The sequence below is a fragment of the Astatotilapia calliptera genome, chromosome 9 (assembly GCF_900246225.1).
Source record: "Astatotilapia calliptera chromosome 9, fAstCal1.2, whole genome shotgun sequence".
In the NCBI taxonomy this organism is placed as follows: Eukaryota; Metazoa; Chordata; class Actinopteri; order Cichliformes; family Cichlidae; genus Astatotilapia; species Astatotilapia calliptera.
The window spans coordinates 11,356,972-11,378,545 of record NC_039310.1 but is presented as its reverse complement, the minus strand read 5'-3'; the positions used below and the strand labels follow the sequence as shown (position 1 = coordinate 11,378,545).

At 40.0% G+C, this 21,574-nt stretch overlaps 1 protein-coding gene across 1 annotated transcript; it reads left to right on the top strand.

The window, feature by feature from the left end:
- The first annotated feature begins 1,794 nt into the window (after positions 1-1,794).
- On the top strand, positions 1,795-20,712 carry LOC113028806 (sialoadhesin-like). Its single transcript, XM_026179259.1, has 10 exons — positions 1,795-1,816; positions 2,152-2,200; positions 2,374-2,757; positions 4,265-4,570; positions 4,658-4,923; position 7,648; positions 16,063-16,368; positions 16,456-16,716; positions 16,910-17,000; positions 20,439-20,712. Exons 2-10 carry the CDS (start codon positions 2,152-2,154, stop codon positions 20,686-20,688), a joined length of 1,914 nt encoding a protein of 637 aa, XP_026035044.1. The 5' UTR covers positions 1,795-1,816; the 3' UTR covers positions 20,689-20,712.
- Positions 20,713-21,574: the final 862 nt, after the last annotated feature.

Genomic DNA, 21,574 nt, shown 5'->3' with positions numbered 1-21,574 from the left:
AAGGTTGCCGGTTAGGGACTAGAAAAGCGCTATACAAATACAGGCCATTTACCGCATCGCTCCTGTGGTGGTGCTGTGACTGCTCATAGCTTAACAATACCTGCATATTTGATGTCTACAGATATAATGTGACATTCATACTGAGAGTTATATGTATTCTGTAAGCTGCAATGCAGGTTTGGAATTAACTTAAGTTAGTAAAAAGGTTGTTTGACTGTGATAAGTAATTATCTAGTGTTGTCTATTGCAGGATATTTGCAGAAAGGACAAAACTGTTGTTGCAGTGTTGTATTTGGTATCATCACGTCAGGCCTATAACAGCTTTGCAACTAAAGTAAGATTGCATCTTCTTAAGTAGCGGGTTCTCTGTCTGTACTTCCTTTTTTGTTTGCAACCGCACGGAGCTAGTTTCTGTGTTTGACCACGTTACTGATATATGCCGACTGCCACACATTGTAGTGGTTATTCAGATGGTATCAACTCGTTGCATAATTATTAACTGATGAAGAAACAAACAAAATAAGGTGGAATACAGTTTTCCTCCAGCTCCTCATTGTCTATTGTGGTGATCACTGTCAGCCTGATCTCTGGCTGCAGCACAGGGCTTGTTTGATGTGTTTGGTCTGTGTGATTTCACAGAGTGTGTCTTTTTTAAGAAGCAGTCAGAACAGCAGAAAATGAAGATGTTCATTATGATGAAACCAAAGCAGAGACCTTCTTTAGTCTCAGTGCAGGACAGCACACAGAAGCAGGATTTAGTGCATTCACAGATCAACGTGTGCAACAGCGTAACGCCGAGACGTGAAGGCCCAGAGAGTATGAACTCTCATTGTATCTACTGTGTGTGCAAGTAAGTGTGCAAGACTGAGAGCAGAAGAGAAGTGCAGAGTATACAGAGTGACAATAAAAGTGATTTGATTTGATTTGATTTGATTTGAGTAAATGAGTGTGCAGTTGAACAAATGTTGTTACAGAGAAATGTTCCCTCTGAATACGTCCCAATTAAAAGGTCCATTGGAAAGGTTCAGCCAGGAGCTGGAGACACAGCGGCACGCGTAGGTTGGAGGAGTTCAGCCTCAGCATGCTGTTACTGATCTCACCAACATTTCTAACCCCCCCTCTTATAAATGACCTAAAACATACATTTTATGACATCAGCGAGCCAGAAGTTGGAACATCAGGGAACCTCTGTGCTACACGATTGATGATTCACCACAAGGATCCTCTGTAGCCAAATACCTCACAGAACAATTACATTGAATTCAATTTTGAGTTTCCATTGCTTGAAGGAGAAAATGTAATTCAAAACCTTTACCAAGCTTCTACTAATAAATGAATCACATAAACAGGTCCCACAGCTTTGCCACTTCTATCTTCCAGTATCACCACTCCAGCAGCACACGCATGGCCTCTCAGGGCCCAGCAGTCAAAGGCAAGCAACACTTGATACTGGACGTCCAGATAACGTGTGTGTGTAGAGCGAGAGAGATACAGTCTGTCATAGTCCATCATCATGATTTGTGTTAGCACAGGTTGTACATATATATCATACTAAGAATGATTCAATCACTCGTGTAAGGTTAAGGTCAGAGGCTTCGACAGACCAAAAGTTAAAAATGTCTTTAAGGGCAACATCTGACTTATTTCACAGGAAATAAGCAGGCGGCACAAAACAGACTTCATTATGCAGCGCTACAGTCAGTGGGTGTCTCTACATGTACTTCCTCAGATGGTCATTTGTATTTTACAGTTTATAGTAGTTCTGCTGAAGGCTGCTTTGTGTCACTCATAAGACAATCATCAGATGTAATGTGGGGTAAAGAAACATTTTACTGCTTTTATTTCTTAAATTTCTAAACTGAAACACATTTATTATTTTGAACTTGTCTTTCTTAAAGAGCATGTCGTCTTTATAAACTTCCTTATAAACTGCCTAATGTTGCAGTAAAACACATTTTACTCATTGTATTCATTAACCTTTTTCTTATTTTTCCTTCAGTCAACTGACTGACACATCATGTGATTTTACCTTGTTTTAATATTTCAGCTATTTTCAAGCACACAGCACCACAGATATAAATAATAATAACTAAATCATTCTCATTCACTTTTTTGTTGATTTTATTGTTTGTTTGTATTTTGTGAATCCAGATGAAGATGGTGACAGTCAGCATTTTACTGACTGTTCTCTTTGTTTCAGGTGAGCTGATTGTTCTGTTATTCAAAGACATTATTGGATTCATTTGTAATTTAACTTTCACCCACTTTAAAACAACCTGAAACACAGAGCCAGCGCTTTGTGTTGTGATTGAAAATGTAAACAGTTTACAAACAATGAACAGCAGCTTGTTAATAATGAAACTGTATTTACAGGTGCTTTGGCTGATTATCCTCAGTGGATAGCACTCTACATGACTGCCCCAAAGCAGATGGAAGCACTGAGTGGATCTTGTTTGCAAATTCCATGTAACTTCACACCCAAAGACGAACAGAAATTTAACAGCAAAATAAAAATCTTTGGAGTGTGGATTAAAAATAATGTTGACTTTGGCAAAAATCCAAACAATGTGATCTACAACAGTAGTGGAGCAGTTAGCATCTATCCAATGAGTATTACTGGGAACCTGAGTCAGAGAGACTGCACCACTCTGTTTTCTAATTTAACCACAAACTACACAAACACATACTTCTTCAGAGTAGAGAGAGAACCATTCAAGGCAACAGCTCAACATGATCCTCTTCAAATAACAGTCAGAGGTAAAGACTGAAGTTTTTAATCCATTTATATCAAAAAATAATACAAACCTTTGTTCTGATACTCACTCTCTTTAATGAATGCAGACATTTACAAATCATTTATAAAAGAACATAATATGAGATAAAGAAGAGAAAATTTATTGTAATTTTTTTAAGAAGAAGTTTTTTCAGATTTAATTCATTTCTACGTCAGTTTTAGTTTACTTCAGCAAACTGAGAATGCACAGCAGTTCAAACTGCATGTATGTAATATACTGTTCTTTAGTGTTAATATGTTTGTGATATGAAACCACAGATTCTTCTTGGAGGCCCAATAATACATACCCAGATTTCCTCCAATTTAATGGATTTAGAACATACCTGTCACTCCATCCGTCCTTTTCCTCCTTTCCTCATCAGATATCCAAGGGGGCAGGGATTTATTTCAGCTGTCATCGGGCGAGAGGTGGAGCACATCCTGCACAGGTCACCAGTCTGTTGCAAGGAGACAGATAACCATTCCTACTCACACTCACACCTATGGGAAATTTAGAATCATTTACTTAAAGCCAACAAGGTTGATACAGAATTTTCTTTACGTCTTTGTCCTCGACAGGTCTATGACAGGCCGCTCAGACTGGCTGCTCTGCCAGTTATTGAGCTTTAAGCCACAATATGGGTGGCTGTAGTTCAGGAGGTAGAGCAGGTCGTCTGCTGATTGGAAGGTTGCTGGTTTAACCTTTGGCTCCACCAGTTTGCATGCCAAAAATCCTTGGGCAAAATACTAAATTGCTGTCCGATGCATCCATCATAGTATGAATAGGTGTGAATGTTAGTTTGAAAGCACTTAAAAGCATTGAGAAAGTGCTTGTGTGGCATGTTGTATAAAGCGCTTTATGGTCTGGGAGAGTAGAAAAATGCTACATAAGAATCAGTCCATTTACCAATAGCAACAGCAGACATGTGGAGTGTGTATGCTTTTCTGCCTCTCATAACCCCAGTGATTTTCCTGTGGTTGGAAATCTCACGTGATCTTGTAACATCACAAGTTCAGGCAACTAACCACTCCTACTCAATTGTATCATGTCATCTCAACAAGAATACAATTAACTAGTTTTAAGTTGCCGAATTTCATGCAGATCGTCGATGATTTAATTCAGTTCACCGTGGAAACATAAAAGTATTTTGTTCAAATTTCACTTTAGACTCTTGTAAATGTAACAACAACCCAAATTTCATTTTTTTGCAAACATGCCCAGAGAAAGCAGCTGTGTGTGTGGTTCCTCTTGTAGATATGTTTTTTCTTTTCATTATAGACGAACAATTTGAAATTCTTGGTGCAGAAATGGTCTTCAAAATGTGTCGATATTAAGAAAAAACATCAAATGTCTCACTTTTAACCAGTGATGTTTCAGGTTTAATCGATTTGACTGTCAGTTGTTGTTTATATTGACAAAACTGAGAATCCATAGTTGTTCAAACTGCATGTATGCTTTAGTGTTAATACGTTTGTGATGTGAAACCACAGATTCTCCTTGGAGGCTCGATATTACAATCCCAGGTGATCTGAAGGAGAAGGAGTCTGTCACTATAACCTGCTCAGCTCTCACTCCCTGTCCACACTCCCCTCCTCAACTCACCTGGAATCTCCAACAAGACTCTCACAACAAAATGGAGCAAAACACAGATGGAAGCTTTACAACTAAAATCCAGCAGAACATCACTCTGTCAGACACACATGATGGAAAGAAGATCAGCTGCTCTGCCAGATATCCTGTGAACCAAGGAAAAGACACCAAGACAGCAGAGACAGAAGAGACTCTCAATGTTTCATGTAAGACAATCAGAGTTTGTTGTTGAACTGAATCCTTCAGGACACCATGGTATATGGGATATCACTTTCTCTCTTTTATTTGTCCAGATGCTCCTAAAGACACCTCAGCATCCATCAGTCCATCAGGTTTGGTGTCAGCAGGCAGCTGGGTGAACCTGACCTGCTCCAGCAGAGCCAAACCTCCAGTCAGCAACTTCACCTGGTTAAAGAAGAGCAGAGATGGAGCTGTGAAAGTATCTGAAGGAGAGATTTACAGCTTCAATGTAACAGATGGAGGAGTTTATTACTGTGTGGCAACTAATGATCTGGGTAATCAGACATCAGCAGAGATTGACTTGACTGTTGAAGGTAAAGTTACTCAGCATTTAGCTGTTTTTTTAATTTATTTTTTAATCATTTTTTGAGGTATTTCTTAAAAGTGAGTTGAAAAGGAAGCAAATTTAGCTTCATGAAGTTCAAATCTTGTAATGTATCCTGCAACATGTGGTTGTTCATGTGTTAGACTTGAAAACTATTTTTTCACCTAAAACAATCTTATTTACTGTTTTCTGCATTACAGGTGGAAACCTGGTTGGTGTCTACACTATAGTGAAGACTGTTGGAATCATAATGCTCGTGAGCACACTGATCGTATTTGAGTGGTGAGACAAATGTTTCTGTGACACACGCATTTGAAACCAACTAACTCGTCGTAAAACAACATAATTCAGTCTTTCTGGTTTCTTTGATTTGATTCTGTTTTTTCCCTTCAGCTGGTTCAGATCAAGATTCTCCAACAAACCAGATACTGAAAGCTGTCAGATGAACAGAGTCACATCACAACACATCAACTAAAGTTTCCACAGGAGGAAAAACTCCACCTTCAATCATCACTTAATTCCCTTCAGTGACTTTCAACAGTTGTACATGACCATTTTACTTTGAATGTAGAGATGCTGTTGCAGAAATCGAAACATTTACTTTGTGGATAATTTCATATCATTCCTTCGCTGCCCTGAGTCTGTTAAACAGGGGCTGCTTCGGCCTGACCATCTTATTTTTTTATAGTGTATCCATGAATATTGATCTAACACCACACTTCTGTAAGACTGATCCAGCATAATGTGTGGAGATGCACGCAATTTTACACTCTATTACAGGTACAGCTGTGTTCTTGCTATTACTACAGAATCAATTTTAAGGTTTTACTATTTGTTTTTAAAGCTCTCCATGGTTTGGCTCCAGGTTACATTTCAGATCTTCTTAGCCTGCACTTACCCACTCGATCTCTGCTCTCCTCCAGTCAGATGGTTTTATCAGTTCCACGCTCCCAGCTCAAATCTAGAGGGGACAGGGCTTTCTCCATTGCCGCCCCGAGACTCTGGAATAGTCTTCCCCCCTTCATAAAATTCTCTTCATCCTTGGAAGTCTTTAAATCGATTCTCAAGACCTACTTATTTTCCAAGGCTTTCAGATCTCTTTGATATCTTTTTTTATTCTGTCTATTTGGTCTCTTATATTATGGATGGTGTTGTATGTGTATATACGTTATATTCACATATGTGTGCTTGTGTGTGAATGTGTACAGTTTTGTATATGTATGTGCATATTTGCATGTACATTATATGCTATGTACTCTTACATGTCTTACAATTCTTTTTTAAAATGTTTTCTTTCTATTTCAATTCTTTTATTATATTATCCCTCTGTTCAGCACTTTGGCCGACACTTGATGTCTTTTAAATGTGCTATATAAATAAAGATGACTTGACTTGACTTGACTTGACTATTGAATAACAGCTTCTGCTGCCCCCTTTGTGGACTACACAAAAGAACATTTGTAATGCCCTGAAGTGTTCAGGCTGCGTTGGGGGAATAGCAGTGATTTACAAGTACAACTTCAGTTATGATACATTTACTCTGAGCTCATTTCATTCCTTCAAAGTTAACCATGAAAGTCCAGTTTGCTGTAGTATTATCCACCTGTGATGACTTTCTGAATGAATTCTTTGATCTGTTTTAATACATTGTTGCAAAATTAAACCAAATTCCTTTGGTAGGTGATTTTAATTACACTGATGATCTAACTGTACAACCTCAGAATCTGTTAACAGTGCAAAGTCACTTGTATGTGAATGGTCTCCTTGTGATCCTGCAGTCGTCCCATGCTGACTTAACCATTTTCTCTTTATCTCTCCTGTCTGGACTTTTCTGTCAACACTTCAGAGTGAGTTACTGAGAGAGAGACTTCCTGTGGTCCTGTCTGAACTGGAGCCCTGGAATCATTAATTGGAAATCCTTCTGTTGTCACATTCTGTTGTTGCTTCACTGTGAATAAACACACTGAACTTAATCCTCTGAGTCTGCGTTCTTAGTCTAACCAGTCCATTACTTGTGACAGTGGCAGCAGCACCCCCTTTGGTCTGTTCAGCTAATCTATAAACTCCCTGCAAATGCCATACGTAGCTATAACACCAGTCATAGTCATTTCTTTTAAGTAATTGAATCTTTGTATCAACAAATATTTGTATTCCTGGTCTGGTCATGTCAAGGCCCGTCATCTAATGGAATAGCAGAAAAACCATGTAATGGCTGGAGTGGAGCTTTTACTCCAAGCAATCATTTCACAAGAATGAAAGTACTACAAAAGGTACATTAGTAAAAGCTCTGAAGAATGCAACAGTTCCCTGAGTGCTCAATGAAGCCATAAATGTTTAGCTTGACGCATAGGATAAATAGAAGCCCACAGCTGAGGGCAGAGAAGTCCAACAAGATCTGTGATCACTCATCTGCCCTCTTTCATGGGTGTTAGGCTGCTTTTCTCTTTACATCACTACCTGTTTCTTATACTGACACAGTTATACTCTAGTCCAAGCATATTCTTATTTGAGCCAATCAGCCACCACTTTGTGTGCTCTACATTTGTGCTCTCTGTCATTCTCTCTTTGTGCAACACACCACCTCCCCATCTCCACTTCACAGACACCTCAGAGCTCCATCCAAGCTTCAGCCTTCAAATTCATCCCTGCCAGCTTCTAGCCTTCAGTGGGTCGTGTTCAAAATCTCTGGTATTCCATTCTAACATGATGGGTCATCAGGGTCTAAATCCCAAATAAATTAATCATTTTATATAAATCATTATCAATTCTTTTAACTAGTTTTTCTGTAGGGATGTTGCTGGCGACTAATGTCTTTGTCGACTAACTGACGAGTTTAAAACTAAGAAATACTCAAGTTATATTTTGGAACCTTTAATGTCAAAAACTAAATATGACAAATAAAAAAACCTGAAAAATGATAGACTGAAATATGTCTTTCCCTAACGAAACATATTTTTCGTACAATGTCTTAAACTCTCCTAGAATGAAGATGAAGCACATTTATTATTTTTTTCAGATATTTATTTATTTACTGCTCTTGACATGCAACTAAAATATAAAATGCCTTTTTGTATTTATTGACCTCAAATGTTGTGTGTTGGGCTGTGCAGTAACACTGGATTCCTTTGTAACATCTCTGAGTGTCACCGAGGCGATCGTGGCTCAAGAGTTGGGAGTTCGCCTTGTAATCGGAAGGTTGCCGGTTCAAGCACCGGCTTGACAGTCTCAGTCGTTGGTTCCTTGGGCAAGACACTTCACCCATTGCGCCTACTGGTGGTGGTCAGAGGGCCCGTTGGCGCCAGTGTCCGGCAGCCTCGCCTCTGTCAGTCCGCCCCAAGGTGGCTGTGGCTACAATGTAGCTTACCATCACCAGTGTGTGAATGTGTGTGTGACTGACTGTAGTGTAAAGCGCTTTGGGGTCCTTAGGGACTAGAAAAGCGCTATACAAATACAGGCCATTTACTGCATCGCTCCTGTGGTGGTGCTGTGACTGCTCATAGCTTAACAATACCTGCATATTTGATGTCTACAGATATAATGTGACATTCATACTGAGAATTATATGTATTCTGTAAGCTGCAATGCAGGTTTGGAATTAACTTAAGTTAGTAAAAAGGTTGTTTGACTGTGATAAGTAATTATCTAGTGTTGTCTATTACAGGATATTTGCAGAAAGGACAAAACTGTTGTTGCAGTGTTGTATTTGGTATCATCACGTCAGGCCTATAACAGCTTTGCAACTAAAGTAAGATTGCATCTTCTTAAGTAGCGGGTTCTCTGTCTGTACTTCCTTTTTTGTTTGCAACCGCAGGGAGCTAGTTTCTGTGTTTGACCACGTTACTGATATATGCCGACTGTCACACATTGTAGTGGTTATTCAGATGGTATCAACTCGTTGCATAATTATTAACTGATGAAGAAACAAACAAAATAAGGTGGAATACAGTTTTCCTCCAGCTCCTCATTGTCTATTGTGGTAATCACTGTCAGCCTGATCTCTGGCTGCAGCACAGGGCTTGTTTGATGTGTTTGGTCTGTATGATTTCACAGAGTGTGTCTTTTTTAAGAAGCAGTCAGAACAGCAGAAAATGAAGATGTTCATTATGATGAAACCAAAGCAGAGACCTTCTTTAGTCTCAGTGCAGGACAGCACACAGAAGCAGGATTTAGTGCATTCACAGATCAACGTGTGCAACAGCGTAACGCCGAGACGTGAAGGCCCAGAGAGTATGAACTCTCATTGTATCTACTGTGTGTGCAAGTAAGTGTGCAAGACTGAGAGCAGAAGAGAAGTGCAGAGTAAATGAGTGTGCAGTTGAACAAATGTTGTTACAGAGAAATGTTCCCTCTGAATACGTCCCAATTAAAAGGTCCGTTGGAAAGGTTCAACCAGGAGCTGGAGACACAGCGGCACGCGTAGGTTGGAGGAGTTCAGCATCAGCATGCTGTTACTGATCTCACCAACATTTCTTACCCTCCCTGATATAAATGACCTAAAACATACATTTTATGACATCAGCGAGCCAGAAGTTGGAACATCAGGGAACCTCTGTGCTACACGATTGATGATTCACCACAAGGATCCTCTGTAGCCAAATACCTCACAGAACAATTACATTGAATTCAATTTGGAGTTTCCATTGCTTGAAGGAGAAAATGTAATCCATTGAAGACTTTTACAACTAGTATTGGGACACAAAGTGTCAGCAGAGCAAACCAAAGACTGAACGTCCAAACAAATTAGTTGTGGACTAAAAATAAAAATTTAATTTACAATTCATTATTTTTCCAATTAAAATTAACAACATTGAAACAAATAGGAATGAAAAAGGAAGCAAATCAACAGCAGCATCTCCTAGGTCAGAAAAACAAAGTAAAAACTCCACTCTTACAGGAAAGTAAAGAAACATTACTATCTGAAACCATAATATGAATGCTAAAATAATGCAAAAACAAGAGATGTCGGAAAACCTTTACCAAGCTTCTACTAATAAATGAATCACTTTACCAAATAGCAGAATAAACAGGTCCCACAGCTTTGCCACTTCTATCTTCCAGTATCACCACTCCAGCAGCACACACATGGCAAATTAAAACACCTGAAAAAATGACTGAAAAGTGTGGTGCATTGTACTGTGCATTATGAATGACGCACTCTGTTCAAAAGTTCACGACAACCACTTCAATCAAAGTTCAAATCTAAAATAACATAAATGATAAATCATCCATGCAATATCTTCAGCTTATTTCAAGTATGCAGCAGTCTAAGCAGGGAAGCCCAGACCTCCTTTTTCCCACCTTGTCCATCTTCAGGGGAATGCTTGGCCTTTCCAGGGCCAGTGTATCAATCTAATCTCTACAGCATGTTCATTTAGGCTTTTTCGACATGGATATTTTTGCTGCCTATCATTAAAAATAATTCTTAGCTAATATGTTATGTACGCTCAGTGAATGAGAAGATAATGACCTTTTTTAAAAAAGAGAAAAAGAGGAAAATGGATAAAGGATGCCATGTGTGGAAATATAAGAATCTTATATATTGAGTCAAATCTACATCTACTGAGGAAGAACACTGATACATAAACACAGGACACTTGGTCTGATTCTTTGCACTGCACCTCAAATATGGGAGTAGATAGTGACTGTAGGAAGCAGTGGTACAGGGGTGAATTTAGAAATGAATGCTTTGCTATCACACTTGTTCTGGTCTAAGCATAACTGATGCAACAACATCTTCTGGGTATGTCTCCTTATGTATGGGAAGCTCTCCTCTCTGAGAGAAGAATTAAAACCCAGCAGTGTTAGTAACATGAAGTGCTCCGCTTTAGTGAATCAAAAGTGAACCAAGCCTTCTATTACTCAGAACTCTTGCCCAGATAAAGTTAACTGCCCTAGTTACAATATCAACAACATGGTTCTTATTTTGCACAGACTTAAAACAACACCTCCTGGTGCAGAAGAAATGTGTGGATGTTCTCTTCATCATGTTCAGATTGTTCTGTCATGGTCCCTGTGCCTCTCCGGCTCACTCATGTTGGCCACAGGATTGTTTTCTTTTCTCTCCTGCTTCCCTGGGTGGAGGTCATTGTGGGCTCTCACCCTTGGCCCACGCACCTGCGGTGATTACTACACCTGTTGCTGATCAGGCGGAGTCTCCCTTGCCTATTTAAGTCAGCACTGGAACGTTGAACCTCACGTGTTCGTGCTCTCAGTTCTCCTCAAAGAAACTCTCTCGGTATTGTGTGGCGTATTGATCTAATCGGACTCTTTGTGTTTAGATCTCCCCGGAACTGGTGGTGGACCCTGATCCCTGTGTGTGTCGACATAAGTGGAATTTGGAGCGAGAGTGGCTGTGGGCGAGTGTGCGTGAGAAGAGGAGTGGTGGAGTTTGGATTGAGTGGAGAGCAAGTGTGGATTCCTTCCTGCCCCATTCACTCCATATACACATCACTATGGTTTCCCTTCTGTGTTAATAAATTGTCAACCTTTTGCTTACCACAACGCAGTCTGCACTTGAATCCATCTGTTAGCCCTGACATGTTCATGTGTGATGTATATACAAGTTAGTGTCAGCAGTGCTTCCACACAACTTGAAAATAAACTCTTTTAAAAAGGAGGCATTAAATTGAAGTCACAAAAGCAGTTTATTTACACTGAAATATGTCTTTCCCTGATGAAACATATTTTTTTGTACAAATGTCTTGAACTCTCCTAGAATGAAGATGAAGCACATTTATTATTTTTTCAGATATTTTTTTATTTACTGCTCTTGGCATGCAACTAAAATATAAAATGCCTTTTTGTATTTATTGACCTCAAATTTTGTGTGTTGGGCTGTGCAGCTCAAGAGTTGGGAGTTCGCATTGTAATCGGAAGGTTGCCGGTTAGGGACTAGAAAAGCGCTATACAAATACAGGCCATTTACTGCATCGCTCCTGTGGTGGTGCTGTGACTGCTCATAGCTTAACAATACCTGCATATTTGATGTCTACAGATATAATGTGACATTCATACTGAGAGTTATATGTATTCTGTAAGCTGCAATGCAGGTTTGGAATTAACTTAAGTTAGTAAAAAGGTTGTTTGACTGTGATAAGTAATTATCTAGTGTTGTCTATTGCAGGATATTTGCAGAAAGGACAAAACTGTTGTTGCAGTGTTGTATTTGGTATCATCACGTCAGGCCTATAACAGCTTTGCAACTAAAGTAAGATTGCATCTTCTTAAGTAGCGGGTTCTCTGTCTGTACTTCCTTTTTTGTTTGCAACCGCACGGAGCTAGTTTCTGTGTTTGACCACGTTACTGATATATGCCGACTGCCACACATTGTAGTGGTTATTCAGATGGTATCAACTCGTTGCATAATTATTAACTGATGAAGAAACAAACAAAATAAGGTGGAATACAGTTTTCCTCCAGCTCCTCATTGTCTATTGTGGTGATCACTGTCAGCCTGATCTCTGGCTGCAGCACAGGGCTTGTTTGATGTGTTTGGTCTGTGTGATTTCACAGAGTGTGTCTTTTTTAAGAAGCAGTCAGAACAGCAGAAAATGAAGATGTTCATTATGATGAAACCAAAGCAGAGACCTTCTTTAGTCTCAGTGCAGGACAGCACACAGAAGCAGGATTTAGTGCATTCACAGATCAACGTGTGCAACAGCGTAACGCCGAGACGTGAAGGCCCAGAGAGTATGAACTCTTATTGTATCTACTGAGTGTGCAAGTAAGTGTGCAAGACTGAGAGCAGAAGAGAAGTGCAGAGTATACAGAGTGACAATAAAAGTGATTTGATTTGATTTGATTTGATTTGAGTAAATGAGTGTGCAGTTGAACAAATGTTGTTACAGAGAAATGTTCCCTCTGAATACGTCCCAATTAAAAGGTCCATTGGAAAGGTTCAGCCAGGAGCTGGAGACACAGCGGCACGCGTAGGTTGGAGGAGTTCAGCCTCAGCATGCTGTTACTGATCTCACCAACATTTCTAACCCCCCCTCTTATAAATGACCTAAAACATACATTTTATGACATCAGCGAGCCAGAAGTTGGAACATCAGGGAACCTCTGTGCTACACGATTGATGATTCACCACAAGGATCCTCTGTAGCCAAATACCTCACAGAACAATTACATTGAATTCAATTTTGTGTTTCCATTGCTTGAAGGAGAAAATTTAATTCAAAACCTTTACCAAGCTTCTACTAATAAATGAATCACATAAACAGGTCCCACAGCTTTGCCACTTCTATCTTCCAGTATCACCACTCCAGCAGCACACGCATGGCCTCTCAGGGCCCAGCAGTCAAAGGCAAGCAACACTTGATACTGGACGTCCAGATAACGTGTGTGTGTAGAGCGAGAGAGATACAGTCTGTCATAGTCCATCATCATGATTTGTGTTAGCACAGGTTGTACATATATATCATACTAAGAATGATTCAATCACTTGTGTAAGGTTAAGGTCAGAGGCTTCGACAGACCAAAAGTTAAAAATGTCTTTAAGGGCAACATCTGACTTTTTTCACAGGAAATAAGCAGGCGGCACAAAACAGACTTCATTATGCAGCGCTACAGTCAGTGGGTGTCTCTACATGTACTTCCTCAGATGACCATTTGTATTTTACAGTTTATAGTAGTTCTGCTGAAGGCTGCTTTGTGTCACTCATAAGACAATCATCAGATGTAATGTGGGGTAAAGAAACATTTTACTGCTTTTATTTCTTAAATTTCTAAACTGAAACACATTTATTATTTTGAACTTGTCTTTCTTAAAGAGCATGTCGTCTTTATAAACTTCCTTATAAACTGCCTAATGTTACAGTAAAACACATTTTACTCATTGTATTCATTAACTTTATAAATTAACCTTTTTCTTATTTTTCCTTCAGTCAACTGACTGACACATCATGTGATTTTACCTTGTTTTAATATTTCAGCTATTTTCAAAGCACACAGCACCACAGATATAAATAATAATAACTAAATCATTCTCATTCACTTTTTTGTTGATTTTATTGTTTGTTTGTATTTTGTGAATCCAGATGAAGATGGTGACAGTCAGCATTTTACTGACTGTTCTCTTTGTTTCAGGTGAGCTGATTGTTCTGTTATTCAAAGACATTATTGGATTCATTTGTAATTTAACTTTCACCCACTTTAAAACAACCTGAAACACAGAGCCAGCGCTTTGTGTTGTGATTGAAAATGTAAACAGTTTACAAACAATGAACAGCAGCTTGTTAATAATGAAACTGTATTTACAGGTGCTTTGGCTGATTATCCTCCCTGGATAGCACTCTACATGACTGCCCCAAAGCAGATGGAAGCACTGAGTGGATCTTGTTTGCAAATTCCATGTAACTTCACACCCAAAGACGAACAGAAATTTAACAGCAAAATAAAAATCTTTGCAGTGTGGATTAAAAATAATGGTGACTTTGGCAAAAATCCAAACAATGTGATCTACAACAGTAGTGGAGCAGTTAGCATCTATCCAATGAGTATTACTGGGAACCTGAGTCAGAGAGACTGCACCACTCTGTTTACTAATTTAACCACAAACTACACAAACACATACTTCTTCAGAGTAGAGAGAGAACCATTCAAGGCAACAGCTCAACATGATCCTCTTCAAATAACAGTCAGAGGTAAAGACTGAAGTTTTTAATCCATTTATATCAAAAAATAATACAAACCTTTGTTCTGATACTCGCTCTCTTTAATGAATGCAGACATTTACAAATCATTTATAAAAGAACATAATATGAGATAAAGAAGAGAAAATTTATTGTAATTTTTTTAAGAAGATGTTTTTTCAGATTTATTTCATTTCTACGTCAGTTTTAGTTTACTTCAGCAAACTGAGAATGCACAGCAGTTCAAACTGCATGTATGTAATATACTGTTCTTTAGTGTTAACATGTTTGTGATATGAAACCACAGATTCTTCTTGGAGGCCCAATAATACATACCCAGATTTCCTCCAATTTAATGGATTTAGAACATACCTGTCACTCCATCCGTCCTTTTCCTCCTTTCCTTATCAGATATCCAAGGGGGCAGGGATTTATTTCAGCTGTCATCGGGCGAGAGGTGGAGCACATCCTGCACAGGTCACCAGTCTGTTGCAAGGAGACAGATAACCATTTCTACTCACACTCACACCTATGGGCAATTTAGAATCATTTACTTAAAGCCAACAAGGTTTGATACAGCATTTTCTTTACGTCTTTGTCCTCGACAGGTCTATGACAGGCCGCTCAGACTGGCTGCTATGCCAGTTATTGAGCTTTAAGCCACAATATGGGTGGCTGTAGTTCAGGAGGTAGAGCAGGTCGTCTGCTGATTGGAAGGTTGCTGGTTCAACCTTTGGCTCCACCAGTCTGCATACCAAAAGTCCTTGGGCAAAATTGCTGTCCGATGCATCCATCGTAGTATGAATAGGTGTGAATGTTAGTTTGAAAGCACTTAAAAGCATTGAGAAAGTGCTTGTGTGGCATGTTGTATAAAGCGCTTTATGGTCTGGGAGAGTAGAAAAATGCTACATAAGAATCAGTCCATTTACCAATAGCAACAGCAGACATGTGGAGTGTGTACGCTTTTCTGCCTCTCATAACCCCAGTGATTTTCCTGTGGTTGGAAATCTCACGTGATCTTGTAACATCACAAGTTCAGGCAACTAACCACTCCTACTCAATTGTATCATGTCATCTCAACAAGAATACAATTAACTAGTTTTAAGTTGTTGAATTTCATGCAGATCGTCGATGATTTAATTCAGTTCACCGTGGAAACATAAAAGTATTTTGTTCAAATTTCACTTTGGACTCTTGTAAATGTAACAACAACCCAAATTTCATTTTTTTGCAAACATGCCCAGAGAAAGCAGCTGTGTGTGTGGTTCCTCTTGTAGATATGTTTTTTCTTTTCATTATAGACAAACAATTTGAAATTCTTGGTGCAGAAATGTGTCCATATTAACAAAAAACATCAAATGTCTCACTTTTAACCAGTGATGTTTCAGGTTTAATCAATTTGACTGTCAGTTGTTGTTTATATTGACAAAACTGAGAATCCATAGTAGTTCAAACTGCATGTATGCTTTAGTGTTAATACGTTTGTGATGTGAAACCACAGATTCTCCTTGGAGGCCCAATATTACAATCCCAGGTGATCTGAAGGAGAAGGAGTCTGTCACTATAACCTGCTCAGCTCTCACTCCCTGTCCACACTCCCCTCCTCAACTCACCTGGAATCTCCAACAAGACTCTCACAACAAAACAGAGGAAAACACAGATGGAAGCTTTACAACTAAAATCCAGCAGAACATCACTCTGTCAGACACACATGATGGAATGAAGATCAGCTGCTCTGCCAGATATCCTGTGAACCAAGAAAACGACACCAAGACAGCAAAGACAGACGAGACTCTCAGTGTTTCATGTAAGACAATCAGAGTTTGTTGTTGAACTGAATCCTTCAGGACACCATGGTATATGGGATATCACTTTCTCTCTTTTATTTGTCCAGATGCTCCTAAAGACACCTCAGCATCCATCAGTCCATCAGGTTTGGTGTCAGCAGGCAGCTGGGTGAAGCTGACCTGCTCCAGCAGAGCCAAACCTCCAGTCAGCAACTTCACCTGGTTCAAGAAGAGCAGAGATGGAGCTGTGAAAGTATCTGAAGGAGAGATTTACAGCTTCAATGTAACAGATGGAGGAGTTTATTACTGTGTGGCCACTAATGATCTGGGTAATCAGACATCAGCAGAGATTGACGTGAGTGTTGGAGGTAAATTTAGGTCGAAACCACTAATGTGTTGCATGTTCTTATCCAATTTTTCTTCATCTTATTTACTGTTGTCTTCTCTTTGTTTATTTCTTTTTTTCTAAACAGAGCTATACAAAATATAAAATTAATCCGTATATTGCTTCTGTTTAACTCTTTAACTGAAATGTTTTTTCTTATTGATCTTGTTTTTCAGGAGAGCAGAATGGTAGCTCCTTCCCAACATGGCTAATTCTTGGAGGAATCCTTGGGTTCATCTTACTCGTCTGCCTGATTATCTTTGTTTGGTAAATATTACATTACAGCAGAAAATATGATCTCTCACCCTCTCCCTTCCTTATCTTTCCTGCTTGGCTTCTATATCCTTGTCTAATCTCGTCTAACTGTAACCCTCAGTGTTTCTCAGTCTTGTTCTCTAAAACCCAAAGAATTGTGGATGTGATCAACTGGTTCCTCAATGGATATTGGCACTCTACTCTAGACGAAAAGCCTGGGCTCAGGAGTAGGGATGGGTACCGGTGTCCGGTGCCATGACATAAACGGTAGTAACCAGACCGAAAAGCTGCGCACATTTCGGTGCTTTATTTCTGTGCTTTTTTTCCCCTGAGATGTCATACACTTTGGATTCTAGCCAATCATTTTACCTTTCCGAGGATAGTAGGCTGGCCCAGGTACGTACGTTCTTTTAGAGCAGAGCTACAGATTAAAAACGCCCAAGGCGAAGCGGTCAGAAGTCTGGCTGTACTTCACAGCAAAAGATGCAAACTCAGCAGCCTGCAACAAGTGCTTTAAGGTGATACTGTGATACTGTGCAAAGGAAGTAACACCTCGAATCCAATGAAAGACCTGGCAACGCATAGCGTTTTTTTAAAAGCAGAGAAATGCATCGTATTTGATAGCTTGCTGCAAGACCGAGCACCGTACACATCTACTGCGGGTGTGGTGCCTGTTATCGGACCCGGAGTTAGCAACATCCCCCCAAAACCCGAAGAGTATAGTCCTGGCCCCTAGCCCTGCCAGTGTAGCAGAAATGATGAGGATGATGATGGCAGCAGCAGCCGTTCTTCTCTGGGTCAGTAGCTTAATGTTATTCGTGTGTAATTTACGTTGAGTACGCTGACCACGTTATTACATTAATGCATGTAAGGTGAACTAGCAAACACCGTTGTAGTTACATGCGGCTGACTTCTTGTTTGATGGCAGATACTCCCTTCACCCTCGCCAAAAAGACTAAAATGACCAAAGAAAAAGTGGAAAACAGTTAAACATGAGAGGTTTTTGGACAAAGTTGGTGTTTTTCCAATGTTTAAGCACTGCTTCCAGCCAAGAGTGATACCATATATGCCCTATAGCTGCAGAGAAGACTAACATTGTTATCTTTTTACAAAAAAAACTGCTAAACACGAGAGGTTTTAGGACAAAGTTTGTGTTTTCCATTGTTTAAGCACAGGTTCGAGCACCGTTTAAGCACCGGCACCGTTTCAAAAGTACCAGTTTTGCACCGGTATCGGATAAAACCTAAAGGATACCCATCCCTACTCAGGAGAGCCCGATTGTTCTTCAGAGTCGTTTGCTGCCGGATACCCGATTGTGTCGCGTGCCTGGTGACACCCGTGATAGAGGACACTGAATGACATCTACCATTCGGACAGATGATAACAGAGTTCTGGCTGATCAGAGCTGGCTCAGACGTGGCTTATCGAAGAACAAAGAAAGCAGTTACAGCTAGGGATGGGTACCGGTGTCCGGTGCCATCATGGCACCGGTTCTGACATAAACGGTAGTAACCAGACCGAAAAGCAGCGCACATTTCGGTGCTTTATTTCGGTGCTTTTTTTTTCCTGAGCTGTGATACACTTTCGATTCTAGCCAATCATTTTACGTTTCCGAGGATAGTAGGCGGGTCCAGGTACGTACGTTCTTTTAGAGCAGAGCTACAGATTAAAAATGCCCAAGGCAAGCGGTCAAAAGTCTGGCTGTACTTCACAGCAAAATATGCAAACTCAGCAGCAACAAGTGCTTTAAGCTGATACTGTGATACTGTCAAAGGAGGTAACACCTCGAATCCGATGAAACACCTGGCGACGCATAGCGTTTTTTTTTAAAAGCCAAGAAATGCGCTGTATTTGATAGCTTGCCGCGAGACCTCACACCGAGCACATCTACTACGGGTGTGGTGCCTGTTATCAGACCCGGAGTTAGCAACATCCCCAAAAACACGAAGAGGAGAGTCCTGGCCCCTAGCCCTGCCAGTGTAGCAGAAATGATGAGGATGATGATGCAGCAGCAGCCGTTCTTCTCTGCGTGAGTATCTTAATGTTGTTCATGTGTAATTTACGTTGAGTAGGCTAACCACGTTATTATATTAATGCATGTAAGGTGAACTAGCAAACACCGTCGTAGCTACATGCGGCTGTCTTCTTGTTTGATGGCAGATACTCCCTTCACCCTCGCCAAAAAGGCTAAAATGACCAAAGAAAAAGTGGAAAACAGTTAAACATGAGAGGTTTTTGGACAAAGTTTGTGTTTTTTCCATTGTTTAAGCACTGCTTCCAGCCAAGAGTGATACCATATATGCCCCATAGCTGCAGAAAAGGCTAACATTGTTATCTTTTTACAAAAAAACAGCTGAACATGAGAGGTTTTTGGACCAATTTTGTGTTCTCCATTCTTTAAGCACCGGTTTGAGCACCGTTTAAGCACCGGCACCGTTTCAAAAGTACCGGTTTGGCACCGGTATCGGATAAAACCTAAACGATACCCATCCCTAGTTACAGCTATTCAAAACCTGCATTAGGCTGGCCGACATGATTGACGATGTGCAAGCTGTGAGTACTCAGACTGTGTTTATTGAACACCATATGGGAAGATCTTCAAGAAGTTCACGGCTTTGCAATATGGATAAGATCTTGGGGAAGAACAACAGGATCTGAGAGACCTGGTGACCAGTGAAAGACATTAGACCAACTGTAAAATTGGAAGCAGTTTCTTCGCACTAACCAAAACAACTACCATCTCCATCTCATGCGGCCCCCCTGGTGCCAGCTGGATGCTCAAGGCAAAAGCTGACGGGAATAACAAAGTTCTTCCTTAGATAACAAGACTATGTTGTGACTCTCTCCCTCCTCCTTCAAGGCTACCTGCGTCGACCGAAGATTGTTGACTTTTTCCCAACCAAGTGAAGGGACACTTTCTCTCGGCTGAACACGGAACAGACACACACACGCACACATATGCATGTACTCTGACACAGACCTACACTTAACCCCCCACCCCCTCCAAATGACTTCGAAGCTTATGTCTTCTATGTTGTGAGATGTGATGATTTATGTGCTATGTGCTGAGGTGGGCTTTTTTTCTGTTCTCAAACTGATCTCCTCGTTGGAGCTCAGTCTGGGCGGAGTTCTTTTTTCTCCTCGTCTTTCCTCATGTTGTGCATTTTCCATTGTTTTAGTTCCAGGTCGCTGCTCATGTGGCCAGTGCTACCTAGCCTGACCTGTCTTGCCAGTGTGATGTTTGTGTATTGTATGTACGGTCGGCAAGGTATCATCTATCTTAACTGCCCCTTGGGGATATATAAAGTGTCTCTGACTCTGACTCTGATACTTAAACAGCTCATGAACAAGGTTTACAAGGTTTAGCTATATTTTGATACCAAGATTGTTTACACAGAGTTTGTAATAGCAGAAAGATACTCTATTCATTTTGGCTATTTGATTTTCAAGCAGGAACCCCAGAAACGTGAGTGAAGAGCCAGCAAGTAAATCAGAAGGAGAAGAAGAAAACATCCATTATGGAGAGATCAACTTCTCTGTGCTGAGATATGAAGCATCCACTGACTCAGTGCAGTACAGAGGACAGCAGCAGGATACGGTGTACACACAGGTGAAAGTCAAAAAGCACGAAAACACAGAGTGCGCTCACGGCCAAGAGGAACTCTACACTCAGGTGAAGAAAAAAGTAACATTACATTAACACAGTGTATTAAAGAAACACACACAGAACCTGCACATACAAATGTCATTTTTCCGGTTTAGTGTTGTTCTTAAGTAGTTACTTAAACAAAATCCTGCAGCTTTTTATGTTCAGCTTTAATCTCACACGGCTGTTTTCAGTCGACTTTTTTGTTTAGATTTTTCTTAAATACGTGTAAATAGATGTTGCAGCACTCCAATAAGGAACTACTTTACATGACAGTTGAGACATTTCTGCAGATGACTAGAAACCTCCACTTACAAACTTATTTTAGCTTTCATCGTGCTCATACAGTATTTGCATGTTGTGTGTGCTCTTGAATGATTTATTATTTACATTGTAGACATGTTGAAATGAAAAAGTTTGTCACAGGTAATTTAAATGGCTGCAGGCAAGCTGGCATCAAAACATGTAAATTTGTGTTCAATAAAATATGTTTACTTAATTTAAAGTGTTTTTGTGTGATATTTAATATAATTTGTGCTGAAGGTTTACTCCGTATTTTGTGATGTGAAGTGCTGGATGTCTTTTTCTTATCTAAATAAGTGGGTAAGAAATTTATTTTGTCTTCAAACTCTCCATGTTTCAAATGTTGGACACTGCTAGGTAATTACTTATAACAGTCAAAGAGACCCTGCCTCACCCTATCATGTGACCTATTGAGAACAACTGACGCAAGACTGTCCAGTGCTGGGAGTGAAAACGAGGAGGTTTGGTTGCAGACACACGTAAAGTAATTGGTTGCTGCATATACCTTGGTACACTGAAAGATGAAGGACAAAGATGGAATTTTTGTGGAATGATTTGGTGTGTGTTGTAAAGGAGTGGTGTATCTGCCTTTTGACTAGCAGAGCAATGATTTATGGAAGCTGGGTGTGGTGCCAGT

Bases quoted from the DNA above. Each gene is read 5' to 3' on its own strand.
- LOC113028806 (XM_026179259.1), top strand. From the start codon at position 2,152: ATGAAGATGGTGACAGTCAGCATTTTACTGACTGTTCTCTTTGTTTCA. The intron at 2,758-4,264 runs GTAAAGACTGAA...GTGAAACCACAG, and splicing joins TCTTCAAATAACAGTCAGAG to ATTCTCCTTGGAGGCTCGAT. The intron at 16,717-16,909 runs GTAAATTTAGGT...CTTGTTTTTCAG, and splicing joins GATTGACGTGAGTGTTGGAG to GAGAGCAGAATGGTAGCTCC.